We start from the raw sequence: 20941 nt of genomic DNA, 5'->3' as shown, positions 1-20941 counted from the left end.
TTTAGCCCCAAGTAGTATCAATATGTAATCAGAAAAAATTAGTCATGAGACATTTTACACCCTTTTTATTTGGTGTTACGTCTTTAAGAAGGGGCATAGTTTACACATACGGGACCAGCCACATCTCAGTGTTCAGCAGCCTCGTGCAGTTGGAGGCTCTTGTGCTGGACAGTGCGGCTCCAGGGGCTGCACTCTTTGGGGCAGAGGGGAGGTGATGTACAAAATAGTTGGAGTGGAAAGGGAGCGAAACACGGTGGGGTGCTGATCATCCAGTGGGAGAATGGAAGGAGATTTCCTTGGTTTTCTCCACAGATGAAGGTGAGTGGATGAAGAACCATGGCTGTTTGATCATTGTCTTGGCTGGCAGTTCAGGAAGGGCACGGGCTGGAAGCCAGGAGGCTTGGATTGACCCTAGCCTTGCAACTTTCTAGCTCTGTGACCTTGGGGAAGTCACTTTACCTTTCAGTTTACATTTCCTGTAATCATCACCTGCCCCCAAGCACTGTTTTCAGATTGGATGTAATAATATGAAAATACTAAGCCTTAGATAAACGTGGTTGAACCTGTTTATCTTTTTGATTAACAGAGTTTTCTAAATTATATCAACATTGTGTTATGCTTTCTCGCCTTCTCCCCGCTGCAGTTAAAAACTAAAATTGAAGTACAATGTTACCCAAACTCCAGTGGGGACACTGGCACTGGGAGGTGGTGGGGGGTAGGAGTTTAGGAGAGACCAGCCAGAGTCGAGGAGCTGAGACAAGGAAAGGAGGGCGGAGGAAGGGACCCGGTGAGTGACCATCACACCTGCGGCATCTGAGCAGAGCCCCCGGAACAGAGGCCCCCGGAAGTCAGCATCTCCCACTCCGGCTGGGCTTTGCCGCTGTGTGCACACCTCAAAGCCAGAAGTTATGGCTCCCACCTGCTCAGCCAGACAGGAAGCAGCGTCTCCTCCCCAATTCCCACCACCCCACTGTGGTCAAGGGAGGGGTTCCAGGAAACCCCATCTCCCTGTGACCTCATGGCATACTCTGCTCCCCACCCCAGGAGCCGGAAGGATCAGAAGGAGTGGAGAACTGGATGACGGGGCCACTGTCGGGAAATGCTGGGTAATTTGAGATGCCCTGGAGTTTGGACCCACTCAGCTGATAGGTGGTGGCCAGGACTCTGGGAGGCACAAGAGGTGGAGCCAGGTGGCTTCTCTGTCCAGACACTCCTGACTTCCCCTCTCTCAGCCTCTCATTCCTTTCCCTCTGTGACTCGTAAAAGTGACTCCATTTCAGGGAAAGAGGATTCATGTGGACTGAGACAGAAGCCTCAATGGACGGGCTGGGGAAGGCACCATGATGCCCTCCACCCCCTCCCACAAAGGGGCCCCCTGTTCTGAGTGCAAAGGGCCCCTGGAGGATGCAGTGACCACCACCTGTGGACACACCTTCTGCTGGCACTGTCTCCCCCCACCCTCCCAGATGGGTGCCCAGCCCTCCGGCAGGGTCCTGCTCTGTCCCCTCTGCAAGGAGAAGAAGCAGACCGAGACCCTCTTGGTCCCCGTGCCCCTGGGCCCTCTGGAGGAGACTTACTGCGAGGAGCATGGTGAGAAGATCTACTTCTTCTGCGAGAATGATGCCAAATTCCTCTGTGTGTTCTGCCGGGAGGGTCCCTCCCACCAGGCCCACGTTGTGGGCCTCCTGCACGAGGCCATCCAGCCCTACCGGGTAAGAAAAGTAGGGTCAGCTTGGGGCTGTTTGAGGCAGGACAGTACCCCAAGGTGGTGAAGGGAATAGGGCGGGGATCTTCATGAAGGGCACAGCTTCCACATCAGGGGACCCCAAGGCTGTTGGGACCCTGGGGCAGTCTCAGACTGAGGGGGACGTGGTTCCTTCCACTTGGGTGCGTGGCCTTTCACGTCTTGGGGAAATTCAGCTCCAGCCCCGAGAAGACCTTGTGGTGATGGAGCACAGAGAATTGTAGCCATGGCTTCACTCTTTAGGGAAGGAAGGAGAGCAGGCTGTCCTGCAGGTCATGGGCAGGGTGGCCTTTGTCTCCCTGGATCCAGACTGGATATGGGGTCTAGCAAGGCCCTGACTGCCGGAGCTCAGAGGGAAGACAGGGATGGGGAAGGCATCCAACAAGCACTGCTCTTCTTTTTGAGAAAGGGAGGTGTGGCAGTACAGCAGCCCATCTGGTCTTGGGGACATTATGCACTCCTGTCTGCCACTCAGATCTCTCTCTTGTCACTCAGTCACCAGGTCTGGAAGTGGCCTCCGCAGAAATATCTCTCATCTTTCCCTCTGCATTTCCCCCACTGCCGAATCCAGGCTCTCACCATCTGTCACCCAGAGGCTCCAACAAGGTCCCTGTCTGCATTCTTACCTTTCCCCTCACCCTCCAATCTGCTGCGAGGCAGAGCCTCCCAAAACACAAAGCCCGTAATGTCGCTGCCCTGCTCACAATCATTCCGTGGATCCCTACTGCCCAAAGAAATCTCAAGTCTTTAGCAAGGCATCCAAGGCCACTTGGAGTTGGGATCCTGCCTTTATCTGTCAGCCACCCTGCCCGGGCACCATGTGTCCAGACAAACTGACCGTTATGTACCTGCTGTTTGTTGAATTAACACTCTTTCCTGCTTCTAATACTTTTCACATGCAGTTCCTTCCTCCTGGAAAGCTCTCCTCTCTCCTGACTCTTTTTTTTTTTTTAGCCATTTTACCAATTTTTAAGTGTACAGTTCAGAAGCATTAAGTACGCTCCTCCCCGTCTCTTACCCAACTGGAAATTTATCTTTCAACGTCCACTGTAACCGGTTTCTGCTTTCGACAAATTTCCCTTGTCCCTACAGGCAGAAGTGTCCCCTCCACTGTGCTCCCATCTCACTGTGTGCACACCTTGATTATTGCATTTGTCCGTTTGTATTTTTTTTTAAACAAGTTTCTTTTCTTTTCTTTTCTTTTTAATTTTATTTATTTATTTATTTATGGCTGTGTTGGGTCTTCGTTTCTGTGCGAGGGCTTTCTCTAGTTGTGGCGAGCAGGGCCCACTCTTCATTGCGGTGCGCGGGCCTCTCACTGTCGCGGCCTCTCTTGTTGCGGAGCACAAGCTCCAGACGCGCAGGCTCAGTAGTGTGGCTCACGGGCCTAGTTGCTCCACGGCATGAGGGATCCTCCCAGACCAGGGCTCGAACCTGTGTTCCCTGCATTGGCAGGCAGATTCTCAGCCACTGCGCCACCAGGGAAACCCTGTCCATTTGTATTTTAATCACTTGTGACCGACTCCATCTCTAGAGGGTGGTCTTTTTTTTTCTAATTTATTTATTTTTATTTGTTTATTTATTTTATTTTTTGGCCGTGCTGTGCAGCTTGTGAGATCTTAGTTCCCCGACCAGGGATCGAACCCAGGGCCCGGGCAGTGAGAGCACCATGTCCTAACCACTGGACCGCCAGCAAGTCCCGATGGTGGTCTCGTAGGGACAGGAACTGGGCCTTTTTTACCTTTGAATTCCTCAGCACTTAACCGTGTGCCTGGAACATGGTAGACAATTAATACCTGCGAGTTGAATTATGAATTAAGCCACCTCTTTCTGCCCACTCTTCTCTCCACAGGACCGTCTTAGGAGTCGGCTGGAAGCCCTGAGAATGGAGAGAGATGACGTTGAAGACATGAAGAGCCGAGATGACCGGAAGCTCCAAGTGCTCCTGGTAAAGGCCACATTATTGGCCACCTTCTCCTTTGGGGGTTTTCTTTTTTTTTCTTTTCTTTTTAATTAATTTTCAACTGTTTGATTTCTATTTGGTTGTTTTCCAAATATGCTTTTTCAGTTTTCTTTTTTTTTTCTCTTTCAAATTAATTATTTTTCCTATTATTCCCATTGTCTTTAAACCTTTTAAACATATTTCTAATATCTGAAGTTTAGGTGATGTTTAATTTCTTCTGACCCTTCATCCTGTTAGCTTATTTTCTTGTGAGCTTTCCTTGCGGTTCTCACTTTTGGGGATCCCACATCTGGGATGTCTCCAGTCAGCGCCTTTCTTTCTTTGTTCCAAGCGGGCAGGGTGGATGGTCCAAACAGCAGTGAGGCCATGTGATCAGCCAGTATATGGAAGGAACACTGGCTTCTCAGTTTGATCACTCCTCTGGATCCTTCTCTTGTTTACTTCTGGTCCTAAGAAGTTCCCAAATTTTCCCATCAGCTCTGTTGGACGTTTTAAGGATTCTTGTAACTTTTGAGAGTTTTTAGTTGTCTGCATTAAATGACTTTTGGGAATATATATAATTTTGTTCTAAAACATCAAAAATCCACCTAGCATCCATGAGTAAAATATTTCACACAGACATTTGTGACAGAACAGTGTCTTGTAAGAAATCCTGATTTTCTTCATTTAGAACACCACTCCCCCCCATATATCATATGATAACGTCGTTATTTGTAGAGTGTAACTATTTTCTTTTTTTTTTTTTTTTTTTTTTTTTTTTTTTTTTTTTTTTGCGGTACGTGGGCCTCTCACTGTTGTGGCCTCTCCCGCTGTGGAGCACAGGCTCCAGAAGCACAGGCTCAGCGGCCATGGCTCACGGGCTCAGCCGCTCCGCGGCATGTGGATCTTCCCGGACCGGGGCACGAACCCGGGTCCCCTGCATCGGCAGGCGGACTCTCAACCACTGTGCCACCTGGGAAGCCCCTATTTTCTTAATTCTTGAAAGTGTTTTTATGTTTTGCACAAATTTCTGAAGTGATAATCCTCCACTCTAATGAATAACACATGTACATGGCCAGAATTACTGTCTTTCTTTCCTTTCTTGTAAGGGTGCATTTTTCTCCCCCAACTCCAGTTTTATTAAGGTATAATTGAGAAATAAAAATGCATATGCTTAAGGTGTGCACCATGATGTTTTCACATATGTATACATTGTTTCCTGTAACATTAAGGTAGTTTTGGTAGAATTAGGTGAATTTAGTCTTTTGTCTCTAGTTTCAATGCTTCCTCCTTAGCACTTCTTTGACTCTGTAAAAGTAATCTCAGTTTGGATTTTCTGTCTAATGCAGTAGCTATTTAAAATGATCCTAAGTTCAATTTTCATACAGCTAGGTAGTATTTATTGGTTATACATTAACTGATGGTTTTTTAAATTATTATTCCCAGTGCTGAGAAAATATGACCTGTAGGATTTCATAAAGTTAATGGCACATTTTTTAGGCCTAAAACCTTGCAATGTTAAATAATGTTTTCTGAAATATTAAGTGTTAAATAATATTATTTGAAAATAGTAATTTAATTTAATAACTTAATATAATTATTATTTGAAAATAATAATTTTCAAATAGTGTTTGAAAATTATGTCCATACTCCGTTTAGTGCTCAAAAATGCATTTCATAAGTCTACCTGTGTAGTCAAACTTCAGAATCAAGTTATTTGACACTTTACTTGTTTTTAAAATTCACTTTATTTAAACAAAAACAATTTACCCATTTCTCCCACTTGGAAATACCCATCTAGGGGTTTTCTTAACAGACTCTGGGGAAGCTTGTTGTCTAGTATCCGTTGCCGAGCTGGGAAGAACGGGCTGACTGTTCTTATTCACCTCCCTGCCTCGGCAGAGGGCATTTGGGGTCAAGGTTATAGAATCCCAGAACATGAGAGCGGGAAGTGGTTCTGACATCTTCTAATCCCGGATCCGTCTTGCCAGCCATTATTTTTCAGAGCAGAAAATTGATGTCCAGAAAAGTGCTGCTCCCAAGGTCAGATGGCAAAGCCGTCTCATAATGAAATGGCTAGAACCTGGGTCTCTTGACCCTTATCCATTGCTCTTCCCGTTACAGTCTGTCCACCTGAAAGCATTGCCTTCAGATAGGAAGCTTGGGGCCAGAAAGTGTATATCAGTGTCTGCATTCCAGTACTGACCACAAGGCTGACCCCGAGGACAGTAGTTTGATGGTGAGGCGATATCTGCCTCCCGCCCATCTCTTCTCTCGTGCTACAAAATTTTCCGGGAGGAAATCCACAGTGTGGGAATTTCTGGTCCCTTGACCAAGGAGACAGAGTTTGGGGACAGGAAGATATCTCCAGCACCCCTCAACTCCCATCAAAATATGCCTTGTAGATGGCGACCTCGGTGGCTAAGAACAATGCCACACCATGCTCTAATCACAGCTTCCTTTGGCTTCAATTGCTCTCTAAGAGATCATCTCCACCTGACTCTAGGGATGGTATGGGAGGGTTAGGATGGTATTGCAGATGTGGAAGGATGTTTGAGAAGTTCAACATGGCTCTGAGAGTATAATGTGCGTTATAATTAGAATCTCTAGGTGAGACAAGAGCATCGCCCTCATCGTTGGTAAGTTTATCGTGACACCTACCTCCTTGTACCACAGTATTATTTGGGAGAATGAATCTTGGAACTAGTTACTCCTTATCCCTTTTAATCAAGTTCATAGATGATCCTCTGGGAACCCAGCTCTGTGAGCTTCTCCCTAACCAGGCCTGTCTTTCTACCCCTCGTAGACTCAGATTGAAAGCAAGAAGCAGCAGGTGGAAGCGGCTTTTGAGAGGTTGCAGCAGGAGCTGGGGGAATATCAGCATCTCCTGCTGGCCAGGCTGACGGAGCTGGAGCAGCAGATCTGGAAGGAGAGGGACGAGTATATCTCGAAGCTCTCTGAGGAAGTCGCCCGGCTTGGAGCGCAGGTCAAAGAGCTGGAGGAGAAGTGTCAGCAACCAGCAAGTGAGCTTCTACAAGTGAGAGACAGCCCACCAGCTCATGGGAAAGGAGAGGGAGTCCACAGGAAGGGGATACCATACTGGGGGCTGGAAGATGCTGGAGAAAGACAGGAAAGGGAAGCGGAGATTACTTCTAATGAGAGGGACTGATGGTTATTGGGTTCCTTCGGCCCAGAGAGGTTACGGAGATGTAGTCCCAAAAAGGTTGGATGACTTTCCCATGTCACGCACCATGGTCACGCCAAGGGCTTTGGAGTGAACTTTGTAGTCAAGGGCTTGAGCGTCAGCTCATCTAGCTGTGTGACATTGGCAAATCTTGTAACCTCTCTAAACATGGGGATAATCATAGCACCTCCCTCATAGGTTTGTTGCAAAGACCGTGAAAAAACAAATTCATGCAAAATGTTTAGCGTAGTCTCTGGTTCACTTAAAGGACTCAGTAAACAGTGCCTGTTGTGATTATCATTATATTATCCTGTTTCACATCAGGTCTGGCTGATAACTGAAGGCCTGGTCCCTGCTAACCACTATCTCCTAATTGTTGGAGGCAGAACACACTCCTAGGATGAGGCTGAGACAGAGAAAGCAGCTCAGATGAACTGACAACACAGTCCCACATTAGTACGGAAGCATGATGTAAATGAACAGTCTGATGAGTAGGTAATTAGAAAGATCACCTCTCTGGAGGAGGAGAGTTTTGAGCTGATATGCTAAGGAAGAAAGGATGTACAGAATCCCTGATGTACGGAAACTAAGTGTATCTTTTTCTTTTGTAGGATGTCAGAGTCAACCAGAGCAGGTAGGGCCCACTGCCCAGTCCCACCTACTTTACACTTGACCTTGAGACCGAAGGGGGAGGGGCACTCACTGACTCCCCCCACCCCGCCCCCACAGGTGGCTACTCAGAAAAGCAAAAGCACTCCGACAGATACACTCTCTCATCCACTCATACATAAACAGCCCCAATTTACTAAGGTTTGTATTCTAAGGTTCCTTTTAAAACTGATTGTTTGGTATTGGGGACGCACTTTTTTCCCTGAGAAGTGAAGTTATAAATAATAATTATGTTAGGCTGATCCAGGAACATTTTATTTAATCCCTGAAATTATTAGTGCTTAAGTCAGTATTTAACACCGTTTAAAATGTCAGTCTAAAAAATAAATAAATAAATAAATAGCCTAAGGGGAAATATTTTGTATAGAATATGATAAGCACAAAACTTGGGAAGACCAGTCTGTTCTTTCAATCATTTTTCCCACTCAACTTTCCCATTTCTTCAAAATTGCAAATGCTACAATAAAAGCACAGCAACCAGCAGCTGAGAGGCATTACTAATAGCAGGGCTCCTTTCTTTTCTAAGCATCAGCAGTCTGCCGTGGGCTGAGCAGAGACACAGCAGCTAGGGAAGACTTCTCATATACTGTGTGCCCATGTATGTGTAGGGGGGCTGAACTCAGCTGTCCATGAATCAGGAAGTTCTCTAAACATACTTTCAAAGAGTGTCAGAGATTTAGATCTAGAAGGACCTTCAAGGTCTTCTGGTCGGATGAAGAAACTAAAACCTAGAGGCGAAGTGCTTGCTCCAGGTCACACAGAGACTGACAAGCAAAGACTGAGCTGGAATCAGAATTGAGGGCTTTTTCACTGCAGTATAGGATTTCTTTCATCTCCTTTTTTCATCCCTGCACAATCCCTTTCCCTTTGTACTGAACAGCACAACAAATTAGAAAGACTGTGTAAGGCTGTTTTTCAAATGGTACTGTACCGCCCTCTAGAGGCTAATGATCTCTTCCCTTTTGGTCCCCACAGGTCCATTCTCTTAAAGCACCTACCTCTAATTCTTGAGTGGTTACCATTTGTTCCTCTTAGGTCTAGCTGAAATGCTCTTGCTTTAGTAGCTACACATTTCCAGCAAAGATAAAGGGATGATACTCAATCTAATTATTCACCACAGATGCCAAGATTCTTTAGTCTGATTTTAGCCTCATTGGGTCTGGATGACCCAAACATTATTTTTGGAATCAGAACCTAACTGGTTACCAATTTGTCTGCAGGTATGAGATGAAGACTTTTGTGAGTCCAGAGGCCATTTCTCCTGACCTTGTCGAAAAGATCCGCGATCTCCACAGGAAAATACTCACCCTCCCAGAGATGATGAGGGCGTTCTCAGGTAAACAGGAAGGGGCAGCAGCTCTCCCCATTCCCATCAGTTGCCCATCTGCCTTCCATCCAGCTCCATCTTTCCCCACCTTCCAAACCTGGCTCAAGACATCTTCCATCTCTTAGGCCCTCCTTTATGATCCCCCTCTGCCCAGGGAGACCATTCCCTCGAGCACCTCCTCTCCCCAAGGACGGGCACTGCACTGAGAGGCAGGAAGGTGAGGACTACATCTCTTTCATAGCAGAAGCCGAGCCTTCTCCTGTCCCTGATGTCACATTGTTCCCAGACCACACCACCCTTTTGGGTGCCTATAAGAAATAATAAGTCACAGATCTTTCTATTTTTGCTTCCCTCAGAAAACTTGGTGCATCATCTGGAAACAGATACAGGTAAACACTTGGGGGCTTCGGGAGCCATTCTTTCCTTTATCCGTTTGTGAATTCATCCTTTCAATCCAAGGCAGCACACAGAGCAATTAAAGATATGAACTCTGGAGCCCGATTGCTTGGGTTCTCTTTGCTCGTTATGAGACGCTAACAAGTCATTAAGCCTCTTTGTCCCAGTTTCTTTATCTATAAAATAGAAAATATAATAGTACCACCCCACAAGTAGCTGAAGATAAATGAATTCATGTATGCAAAAAGCTTAGTATGAAACCTGGCACATAGTAAGTGCTCAATTAATATTAGTTACTTGTATAGATATTATTTATTCAAAAATATTTATCAAGTGCTTGTTATTTTTTGTCCAGCATTGTGCTGGACTCTTTATTGACTTGGACAAATACTGAACAATTTTTAAAATAGCATTTACTTTTAAATTGGTGCTTAATTTAGAAACTATTCCCAAAACATCAACTCATTCTGCTTCTCAAATTAATGTGCAGAAAACTCACCTGCGGATCTTGTTAAAATGTGGATTCTGATTCATTAGGCCTGGGATGGGGCCCAAGATTCTGCATTTCTAACAAGCTCCCAGGAACAGCGGATGCCCCTGGTCCATGGACCTCACTTTGAGAAGCAAAGCCTTATAGCACAGCACCACTTGCGGGTCAGGTAGAGCTGTCATCTTCTGCCTCCTGGAACAAAAGGGGGAACTGAGGTTCTGAGAAGCCGGGACAATGGCAGGCTGCACAAGGCCGGTGCTCCTTCTGCCTCGCACTCACAGCACACGTGCTCTAGGGGCATTTTTTGTGCTGCCAGCTCTGTTGATGGCCACGCCTTCCTCCCAATAGGGGTTGTCACTCTGGACCCTCAGACCGCCAGCCAGGGCCTGGTCCTCTCCGAGGACAGGAAGTCTGTGAAGTACACCCGGTGGAAGCAGAACCTGCCCGACAGCCGCCTGCGCTTCGAGGGTCTCCCGGTGGTGCTGGGCTCCCCCAGCTTCTCCTCGGGGCGCCACCGCTGGCAGGTGGAGGTGCAGCTGGGGGACGGCGGCGGCTGCACGGTGGGGGTGGTCGGGGAGGAGGTGAGGAGGAAAGGGAAGCAGGGTCTGAGCGCCGAGGAGGGCGTCTGGGCGGTGATCCTCTCCCACCAGCAGTGCTGGGCCACCACCTCGCCGGGCACCGACCTGCCGCTGAGCGAGATCCCGCGCCTCGTGGGCGTCTCCCTGGACTACGAGGCGGGGCACCTGGCCCTGCTCAACGCCGAGACCCAGGAGCCCATCTTCACCTTCACCGCCTCCTTCTCCGGCAAAGTCTATCCTTTTTTCGCTGTCTGGAAAAAAGGTTCTTGCCTTACTTTGAAAGGCTGAGACTGAGCGTCCGAAGGGCGGTGCAGCGCCCGGGGATCCAGCTCCAACCCCTGGGCGTCGTGCCCAAGACTGCGGGAGGACACAGGATCTCCGTCCCTGTGGCTTTGTAATTCTTTCACTTTATTTATCTTATGTCCTTCAACTCCCTGACGTTCCTGGTCCCCTCTGCTGATGCTCCCGCTTTCTGTGCACCTCCGAGTGGAGAACCAGAGGCAGGCGAGACTGTGCCCAGGACACCAGCAAAGCTGGGGAGCCAATAGGTTTTTAAGAGGAAAAAAATCTAAAAACTGTTTAAAGCTTCAGAATAACTGTCATGGGAAAAAGCAGCATTTTGTGGAGTTTGCACTAATTTTTTCAGTTGCCTGTTTTTATTTGGGCTTACACATGGAGATACTTCCGTCTTTACAGACATTAGGGTCTCTTCATCCAGCCCTGGGTGGACCCAGGTCACCTTCCTTTCCGCTCGTTTCTCTTTCTCATAGAGAATGTCCTCATTAAGTGCGCCACCCACCCAGGCTCCTGCGTTTCATGTGTCTAATCAGTGCTGATGGGGCTGAAGGAAAGGTTTAAAGCCAGTGCAATCTCTGTGACCCAGACACATCCTGCCGGTTCTTTTACTCAGGACTTGCCTGAGGGCAGTCTGGCCAGATCCCATTCTTCAATAAAACGAGGCTTGTGTTCAGTTCTTAACTAACCTCTTAAATATTTATTATTGCTACTGTTGTTACTATTATTGGACACAGAAACTAACCACACATTAAAATACCTTCACAAAGTATGAATCTCTGTAATGATGATTCTCACACCACCTCCACCCTTTCTGATTCTAGCTCTCTTTCAAGTGTAACACTTACATTCCCACCCTCCCACCCCAAGCTCCGAAAAAATCTACATTCATCCCCAGTCAGGTTCCCTCTAGTATAGATCTATCTGCACGATTACCTTTTGTATAGTATGAGCCCTGCTCCTGAAGTGTGGGGTCAGATGGCTTAAAGATACTCTAAGCGCAGGTACCATATGTGAATTTCATTACAAAATTGTAATACGAATCACTGGGATGTGAATAATTACCCCTAATTTAACTGAGCAAATAGAAGTCCTTGATACAAACGAAGCCAGAGGTATTAGGGTTTCTTCTGTCACCTTGTGTGACAGGCAGAACCATGCTGTGTTTAACCCAGAAAAAAATCAAATTGTTTGGTAGTCCAACCTAGTAGTAGTAGTAACAGTAGTAGTATTGCCTAATGTTTATTATAAAAGTAGTATATACTGTACTCCTGGTTTTAAAAAGATTCAAACATTTTCAAAGAGTTAAAAGTCCCTCTCTCCAATTCACTTACTCTTATCACATCTTGTAGATAACCACTGGTAAAACATTTTTGTTTATCCTGCCAGTTTTGTAGACAAGTGTATTTAGCTTTTTTTTTTTTTTAACAGATATGCGATTATACCATAAATACTCTTCGCAATCCTCCCCCTCAAAGAAAAACGATATGCAGCGCGTGCCTCATTGTAACACTTGTCAAACATTACCCAAGTCAAAAGTTATTTTTCAAAAATACACATCTTCGGGCTTCCCTGGTGGCGCAGTGTTTGAGAGTCCGCCTGCCGATGCAGGGGACGCGGGTTTGTGCCCCGGTCCGGGAAGATCCCACATGCCGCGGAGCGGCTGGACCCGTGAGCCATGGCCGCTGAGCCTGCGCGTCCGGAGCCTGTGCTCCGCAATGGGAGAGGCCACAACAGTGAGAGGCCCGCGTACTGCAAAAAAAAAAAAAAAAAAATACACATCTTCCTTTGAACCTTTTAACGAACCTGTGAAATACAGAGGACTTACTTTGTTTTTCTCGTTCTGTGGTTGAGAAAACTGGCACAAGTTTAAGGAACTTGTCTGACAGGTTTCCCAGCTGGTCTTCGTAATCTTCAGGAAGTGGAATCCTGGTCCTCGGTGCCTCAGTCCAGTGACCTTACGAAGAAGCTCAGACTTTCCAAACAGGCAGGTCATGATGGGGCTTTGTTTCATTTTCTCTGCCCTGAGCTAGTGTTTTCGTCAGACAAGACTTTTTGGTTGAGTATGAAAGAGAAAAAACAAATGAACGACTTACACTGTATTTCCAAGCCTCTAGTACTTCTCATTTTAGGGTGGTCCAGGAAACATAGGGGCGTGGATATGCACATTTAGAGGCTCTGGGTCAAAATAAAATTGTCCTGTATAAATAAAAGTGAATTTAGAATCCTGAGGGGAAGGTTTAGGAGTAGCCAAGACCCAAGATTGAGGACTGAGAGCTGCCTGGAGGAAAATAATCCATTTTGTGGCCCCCCTGGAGAGTCTGAGGATATCTGTGTTGCAGTGTTTGTGCTGTAAATCCGTCCTTGTATCTCCCCTACAGGTTCCTCAGCACGATCTCTGTTGATCTCAATACTTCTGTTAGCACTGATGTTTTCTGGGAATGTGAGAGTGATGTGTTCTGTCCACTACTGGGCAGGAGGCAAAAAGAGATCCCACATCTTCTTTATCCACTCCTCTGTTGGTGGACATTTAGTTTGCTTCCATGTCCTGGCTATTGTAAATAGTGCTGCAATGAACATTAGGGTGTGTGTATATTTTTGAATTATGCTTTTGAATTGTGTTTTCTCTGGGTATATGCCCAGGAGTGGGATTGCTGGGTCATACGGCAGTCCTATTTTTAGTTTCTTAGGGAACCTCCATACTGTTCTCCATAGTGGCTGTATCAATTTACGTTCCCACCAACAGTATAAGAGGGTCCCCTTTTCTCCACACCCTCTCCAGCATTTACTGTCTGTAGATTTTTTGATGATGGTCATTCTGAAGGTGTGGTACATATATACAATGGAATATAACTTGGCCATAAAAAGGAACGAAACTGTATCATTTGCAGAGACGTGGATGGACCTAGAGACTGTCATACAGAGAGAGGTAAGTCAGGAAGAGAAAAACAAATATCATATATTAACGCATATATGTGGAATCTAGAAAAATGGTAAAGATGATCTTATTTGCAAAGCAGAAATAAAGACATAGATGTAGAGAACAAATGTATGGATACCAAGGGGGAAAGGGGTGTGTGTGTGTGTGGGGCGATGAATTGGGAGATTGGGATGAAAAAAAATGACAGAGAGGGCTTCCCTGGTAGCGCAGTGGTTGAGATCTGCCTGCCCATGCAGGGGACACGGGTTCGTGTCCCAGTCCGGGAAGATCACACATGCCGCGGAGTGGCTGGGCCCGTGAGCCATGGCCGCTGAGCCTGCGCGTCCGGAGCCTGTGCTCTGCAACGGGAGAGGCCACAACAGTGAGAGGCCCGCGTACCACAAAAAAAAAAAAAATGAGAGAGAGAGAGCCCTCATAAGAGCTGCCAGTCTGCTGGATTACATACACTTGAGGTGCCTTAGAGGACCAGAGGGGTGATTATAGGGAACTTGAGGGGCATCTCTCCGAAGCCCAAGAACGGTGATTAAAGCAGGCTGGATGTGATGGGAACTGGAGCCGCGGCAATGCATCATCTCTGGTCCACTTGCTTGGCTCTGCGTGTGGAGCGCATTTTTCAGTCTATGGGCAGGCTTGCTGGCTTTACTCGTGTCCTTTATTTTCCTGCTCATTTCAGTTCTTTCTTTTATTCTGGCTTCCAGTTTAGAGTTAACTCAATAATACTCCTTCATTCTAGGTACGTAATCATCAGCCCATGCAAGGTCTTCTTGTTTTATTTATATTTTCTCTTTTATTTCTCATTCACATTGTCCTCACCCCTGCAGGCAGCTACTCTCTAGTGTTTTCCATGTATCCTTGGATACAGAGGGATCTTTGAATATATAAATAGTACGGCACTAGATCTGTTTCTTACTTTTTAAAACCCAGTACCATGATTTTTAAGATCTAATTGTGTTGCTGTATATACATCTGGTTTATAGCTTCTAATTGCAGAATCGTATTCTACAATACACATCACCGCATTTTATTATATTTTCTTTTGGCAAAGGGCTTCTGGGTTACCTCCATCTGCCTATGACAACAAGCAATGCTGTGATGGACTTCCCTGGTGGCCCAGTGGTTAAGCCTCTGTGCTTCCACTGCAGGGGGCACGGGTTGGATCCCTGGTCAGGGAACTAAGTTCCCACATGCCTCGCAGTGTGGCGGCGGGGCGGGGGGGGGGGCCGGGGGGAGAAAAAGCAATGCTGTGATGAACAGCCTAATACTCTTCCCCGTGTAAGAGCCTAAGATACAGCCCAGGAGAGGATGGCTGGTATGTGCACACTTAATTTCCTTAATTACCACCAAATTGCTCCCCAGAATGGCTATATCCATTTACACTTCCGCCAGAGGGGCTCTGAGATTTCTGCTCCCCTGTAACAGGGAAGAGCTAAATCAGACTCCATGTTGGATCTGTTTCTTTGACTTACACGCATAATGGCCTGACTCAGGGAACCCTGCTCCTCTGTCTGACACTTAAAGTGCCTTTGTTCAGCTCACAAGGAGACAATCTGACCCTGCCCACCTGTAAATGGCTGAAATTAACACATCCCCTCACCGAGGCTGGCCATTCCAGGACACATTTCACAAGACTGATGGCCCTTTTTACTTTACTTCCTCACTGCCTCTCCCTCTCTATTTTGCCTTTTTGCTTTACTTCCCTCTCTGATTCTATAAAAGAAACTGGCATCCAGACCCCGATAAGATGGTTTTTCAGAGACACTAGTCTGCCGTCTTCTCAGTCTGCCGGCTTTCCGAATAGCTGTATTCTTTGCCTCAACACCTCGCCTCCTGATTCCTCGGCCTGTAGTGGGGGTGGTGAGCGGGAGCTTGGACTTGGTAACACCCCACCTCACCTCAACAATAGGTACTATCAAACTTGCTAATTTCTGGAAACCTGCTGACTGTAAAGTGATCTCTCACTACTGTTTTATTTTTATTTTTTTCTGACTTCCCGTGAGGGTGCATATCTTCTGGAATTTTCTATCTGTCTTTCACTCATTATTCAGTTTTCCATCTTCCTTTTGTTGACTTCCAGGAATTTCTTGCATATTTAGACATTAACCTGCTCATTTTAGACTTGAAAATACGACTCATTTGTTAACTTTGATAATGGTGTTATTCATTAGGTTAAAATCTCGAATTTTGTAATAAATTTCATAAATTTTCACTTTGTGATTTATGTTTTTAAGGTCTTTTTCACCACCACAAGATCACAACTCTCACCCTTCAGAACCTACCGTAGCTATTCCAACCCCAAATTCCAGAGAAAGGCTTTTGATTGGCTCAGTGCTGATTTTTGTGCCAGGTTGCAAGTCACTAGCCAGTGTGTCTGGATGACACTTGATAAGATATCCATCTCAGGGCCAATCGTTGTGGCCAAGGTACCTGGTAAGTTACTTAATGCCTCTGAATCTTAGTCTCCTCAAGTGAAAAAGAGATTTAAATAAAAAAAACAAAAACCTGTTCTATCAGATTATTATGAGTTTTAAATGGATTATCAACGTACTATGGTTCTGGAACCCAATTCCAATGTGGGGCAGCAGCGGGGGATGGGATGGTTTCCCCACATCACCAGCAAGTCTCTGGACACTAGCCGCGTGTCCTACAAGTCAGCTCAATTCTGACACTATCTACCTGGAGATAGCATCAGATTCCACAGGTTAGGGATTCAGTCCCACAGGACCATCCTCCACTTCAGAGGCCAGTTGCAAGTCCAGGTTGTTACCTGTACATCTGACCCACTGGCTATAAATCAGAGGTTCCCACGACCCCATCCTTGGGTTCAATCAACGTTCTAGTGTGGCTCACAGAACTCAGGAAATCTGCTCACTCACTAGATTACTGATTTATTACAAAGGATATTAAAGGGCATGAATCAATATCCAGATGAAGAGATACATAGGGTGAGGTCTCGGACAAAGGGGCTTCTGTTCTTGTGGAGTTTGGGGCCCAGCACAGTGGCACATGGAAGCATTCTTGTTCCCCACCTGGAAGCTCTCCGAACTCCCTCCCTTTTGGGTTTTTATGGAGGCTTCATCACACAGGCACAATTGATTAACTCACTGGCCATTGGTGATTGATTCAACCTCTAGGCCCTCTCCCCTCCCTGGAAATCAGGGGAAGAGACTGAAAGTTCCACCCCTTTTCCTGGTTGGTTTCCCTGGCAACCAGCCCCAATCCTTAGTTGATTTCCAAAAGTCACCTCATTAACATAAAGCCGCTTGTTATTCATAACAAGCCACCCATTTCACCTTTATGGCTCTGAAGCATTTTCAGGAACTGAGGACAAAAGATCAAATATTATAACAAAAGGTGCTACCATTGTTTTTATCCTTCAGGAAATTCTGAGGGTTTAGGGAGCTGTGAGCCAGAAACTGTGTACAAAGACCAAACATATATGAGAAATACATCTAAATGACCAAATATATATATATATATATATTTGTTTTTAAATAAATGTATTTATTTATTTATTTTTGGCTGTGTTGGGTCTTCGTTGCTGCACGCGGGCTTTCTCTAGTTGTGGAGAGCAGGGGCTACTCTTCATTGCGGTGCACGGGCTTCTCATTGTGGTGGCTTCTCTTGTTGCAGCACAGGCTCTAGGCACACGGGCTTCAGTAGTTGTGGCATGCAGGCTCAGTAGTTGTGGCACACGGGCTTAATTGCTCCGCGGCATGTGGGATCTTCCCGGGCCAGGGCTCAAACCTGTGTCTCCTGCATTGGCAGGCAGATTCTTAACCACTGTGCCACCAGGGAAGCCCTATATATTTCCTATAAATCACAATATCACAACATGTAATAGGCCTGGTACAGCGCTTGGCATTTAGCAGGCAGCTAAGGTTGCTCGTGAAGTTGGGGCAAATTCCCTTAGAATGAGACCCTGGAAGGAAGCTCAGTGATTGATGTCTCAGATGACTGGTCTGCAGAGTCAGAATTACACTGGCATAAACCACTCAAATGTGCACCAAACAGAACCTATTTATCAATAGAAGTAAGGAAATCTTCAATTATCCTTTCTTTTTCTCATGTGTGATAAAGAAGTCTGTGGTCAAAGTCCAAAACTTGGGATAAGTCCAGCACTCTAGGACAAACATAACCGAGGTAGCAGAACTAGAACCTCAGACACTCAGAGCCACGGGTGAAGGAAGGAATGGAGCCAGGAGTGGCCTCTGATCACGGCCAACTTTCCTGCATCTCTAGGGCTGGATGTCCCCTGAATTCATAAAGAAGTGCAGCTTCACTGCCGGGGGTCAGAGTAGGCAATTAAAAAAAAAAAAAGTGTATTCTAATTCACAGAAGAACAAAAAAATTAAACTAATGAGAACTGCCGTGTAGATTATCTTTAATTGGGGACTACGGGGCTATCACCAGTGAATATTATTTTTGTAAATTCTCTCCCACCGCCATTAGAGAGAAGACACAAGAGCTAATCATCCTTATGATCACAATAAAGCCATTGCCACCAGCACCATCCCCTCACAGCAGTCTCTTTGTACAGGGATTCTGAGACTGGGTGAGTGGCTCTAAGAACTATGCAGAAGAAACAGTGAATGCAAACAAGTCAAGGTGCCCCCCTGGAGATGGGAATGCCTACTGTTCTGATCTTGGCTCAGTCAATGACCTTGACCTTGGAAAAATCATCCAATTTTCCCAGGGCCTGAAGAGCAATGGGATCCCTTCTAACTCTGAGACCTCGTGACTTACCTCCTCTCCTCAGGGAGCTGTCCATCTAAGGGAGTGAAGAGTGAGTACTGCTTCTACCCTCTAAGTATCACCTTGTATCTCATAGGAATGGGGACTAATTTCAGATACTTCCTTCTAGGTCTCTTGGGAAAGCAATGACCTCACACCTTTGTGCTCAGTGAAAACCATGGGCTCTAGAAACAGGAAGACCTTGATTCATACCCTGACTCAGGTTTTAGTTGTGTGACCTTTAGTGGTGAGACCTTAATCCCCCTGAGCTTCTAGACTCCTGGTCTGAAAACTGGGAACAAGAAGCCAGCTTAGGATTGTTATCAGGAATAAATGAGACAATACATGTAGAAGTGCCGAGCACATTGCCTGGTGCCGTCAAGTATCAACAATGCTGCTGCTGCTGCTAACAATGACTTAAAATCTTGGAGCTGGGAAGAGCCTCAAGGGATGATCAGATCCAGGTTTCTATCTTCAGGCAGAATCTAAGGATGTCCTCTTACAGATAAGGCAAAATACATAAATACAGAAAATTAAAGAAATCAGAAAACGGCTATTTCCTCCAATAAATGAGACCCCGGGGCGGGGGGTTCCTCTTTTTTTTTTTCCCCCAAGAAGGTCAAGAGCTATCAGGGGCTATGTTTTCCTCAAAGGCCTCATTCTCTCCTCCTGAAGCATGCACCAGGATCACATCACGTTCCTTGTTATGCTATCTTCTGGGGTAAATTCACAGAGGCACTGCAGGTTTGCTATGGGAGTTTTTGAAATTTTCATCTTAAATTTATAGCTGATGAGTATAACTTGCCCTGAGCTTCACCATATTGTAAGCTAACTATCACGTTAAAAAACAATTACATTTCTGCCAGTGGCACTATGAGTGGTCAGATTTTTTTTTTTTTTTTCAGTTTCACAAGAAAACGGATGAGTACACTGACCTACTCAAGGAATTTTTTTTTTACTCTTTAAATCCTGAGTGGCTGTGAGAATCGAGACTGAGACTGGAATACAGCCAGGTCCCTGTGAGGAATGCACATTCCGAGAAAGGATAAGTTGGGGAAAAACCACCCAGTGGCACAGGAGATAGGAGGGGAGCTTTTCCTGCGAATCCTTCTGAGAAACAGAATCCCTGGCCTAATGTATGGATAATGTTTTCGTTTGTGGGATACGAACCCCCAAGCCAAAAAATAAATATAAAATGGTATTAGACCGGTATTACATCTGGGTTCCCTGGCTGAAGCACTGCACAGAATGCTCTCAAAAAGCCCTGCTGAAGAGGAGCTCAAAAAAAGTTACTAAAAACACATGAAGAAATGATCCCCTTCCACACCGGAAGACACAAACTGGAGGAGTACAACCCCAAGAACTTCAACTATAGAACAATCTAAAAGAGACTAAAAATGGGAATTTTTAAATGATTAAAGAACGAAAAGGAAAGAAAAGAACACGAAAATCTAGTGCTAAGAACCAAGTAGAACTAGACATAAAAATATAAATGAAAATAGTCTTATTGACTTGGTCAAACAATAGATTAAATGCAGATGCAGAGACAGTTTATGAACTGAGGAAATAAATGTAAATGACAGAGAGATAATGAAATGGAAAAGCAGAGAAAAATTAAGACACCTGAAGAATGGAACGTGAAGCTCCAAAGTATGACTTACCGGAGTTCCAGGAGGAGAGACGAGAGAAAATTGAGAGAAGCAGCATTTTAGGAGACACCGAGTCTCAGTTTTCCAGAACTGATAAGAGGTAGCAAGCATAGATTCAAGAAACACAGGTACTGAAAAGGATAAATAATGACAAACTTACCCCTAGACACAGAAACTGAACAAAAGAAAGACAGAAAAATCTGAAAAGTAGCAAGGAGAAGACGTCCCAAGGAGCAAGTCAACCGTAAGCAGACTTCTCAACAGCAACAACGGAGGCCATGAAATAGACTCTCGACCTTCTTCTTCTTCTTTTTTTTTTACAGTGCAAACGCATTGGGTTTTAATCTTTAATATCTAACATTGCTTTAGGACACGTTTTCTCTGAACCAGAAACAGAATGCTAATTGCATAAAAATATACACATAGAAAAAGCAGTTCTCCATTTTCCCGCGGAAAAGACAGTAACTTCTAGAATACTCAAGTGTTTTTTTTTTTTTTTTTTTGCGGTACGTGGGCCTCTCACTGTTGTGGCCTCTCCCACTGCGGAGCACAGGCTCTGGACGCACAGGCTCAGCGGCCATGGCTCACGGGCCCAGCCGCTCCGCAGCATGTGGGATCCTCCCAGACCGGGGCACGAACCTGCGTCCCCCGCATCGGCAGACGGACTCTCAACCACTGCGCCACCAGGGAAGCCCAAGTGTTTTGTTTTAATTATAAAGCCTTGGTCATCTCATTTATTAGCTCTGTAACATGCATATTTAAACATTATTTGACAACCGTTAACAATTTATAAATGTAAGGTGCCGTTACTGAGTAAGTAGCTTCTCCTGTGAATGGATGTGTCCCTTCTGCCACCAACAAGGCAGCAATATGGTTAGTTTTAATTTCATGAGTACATGATCCATTGCTGCAAACGCTAATTCTCTTCTCCACCCTGTACTTATCTGTGCATGTACGTGAGCTGGTTAGATCGCACAGGCAACCTCTCTAACTTCA

General features: G+C 45.6%; 1 protein-coding gene across 1 annotated transcript; it reads left to right on the top strand.

Moving 5' to 3' along the window:
• Positions 1-1343: 1343 nt before the first annotated feature.
• Positions 1344-10618, top strand: TRIM15 (tripartite motif containing 15). Its single transcript, XM_065884717.1, has 7 exons — positions 1344-1712; positions 3597-3692; positions 6493-6723; positions 7482-7504; positions 8760-8875; positions 9223-9255; positions 10101-10618. Exons 1-7 carry the CDS (start codon positions 1344-1346, stop codon positions 10616-10618), a joined length of 1386 nt encoding a protein of 461 aa, XP_065740789.1.
• The last annotated feature ends 10323 nt before the right edge of the window (positions 10619-20941 follow it).

This window comes from Phocoena phocoena, chromosome 10, assembly GCF_963924675.1.
Source record: "Phocoena phocoena chromosome 10, mPhoPho1.1, whole genome shotgun sequence".
NCBI lineage: Eukaryota > Metazoa > Chordata > Mammalia > Artiodactyla > Phocoenidae > Phocoena > Phocoena phocoena.
This window is presented reverse-complemented; position numbering and strand designations above follow the sequence as displayed.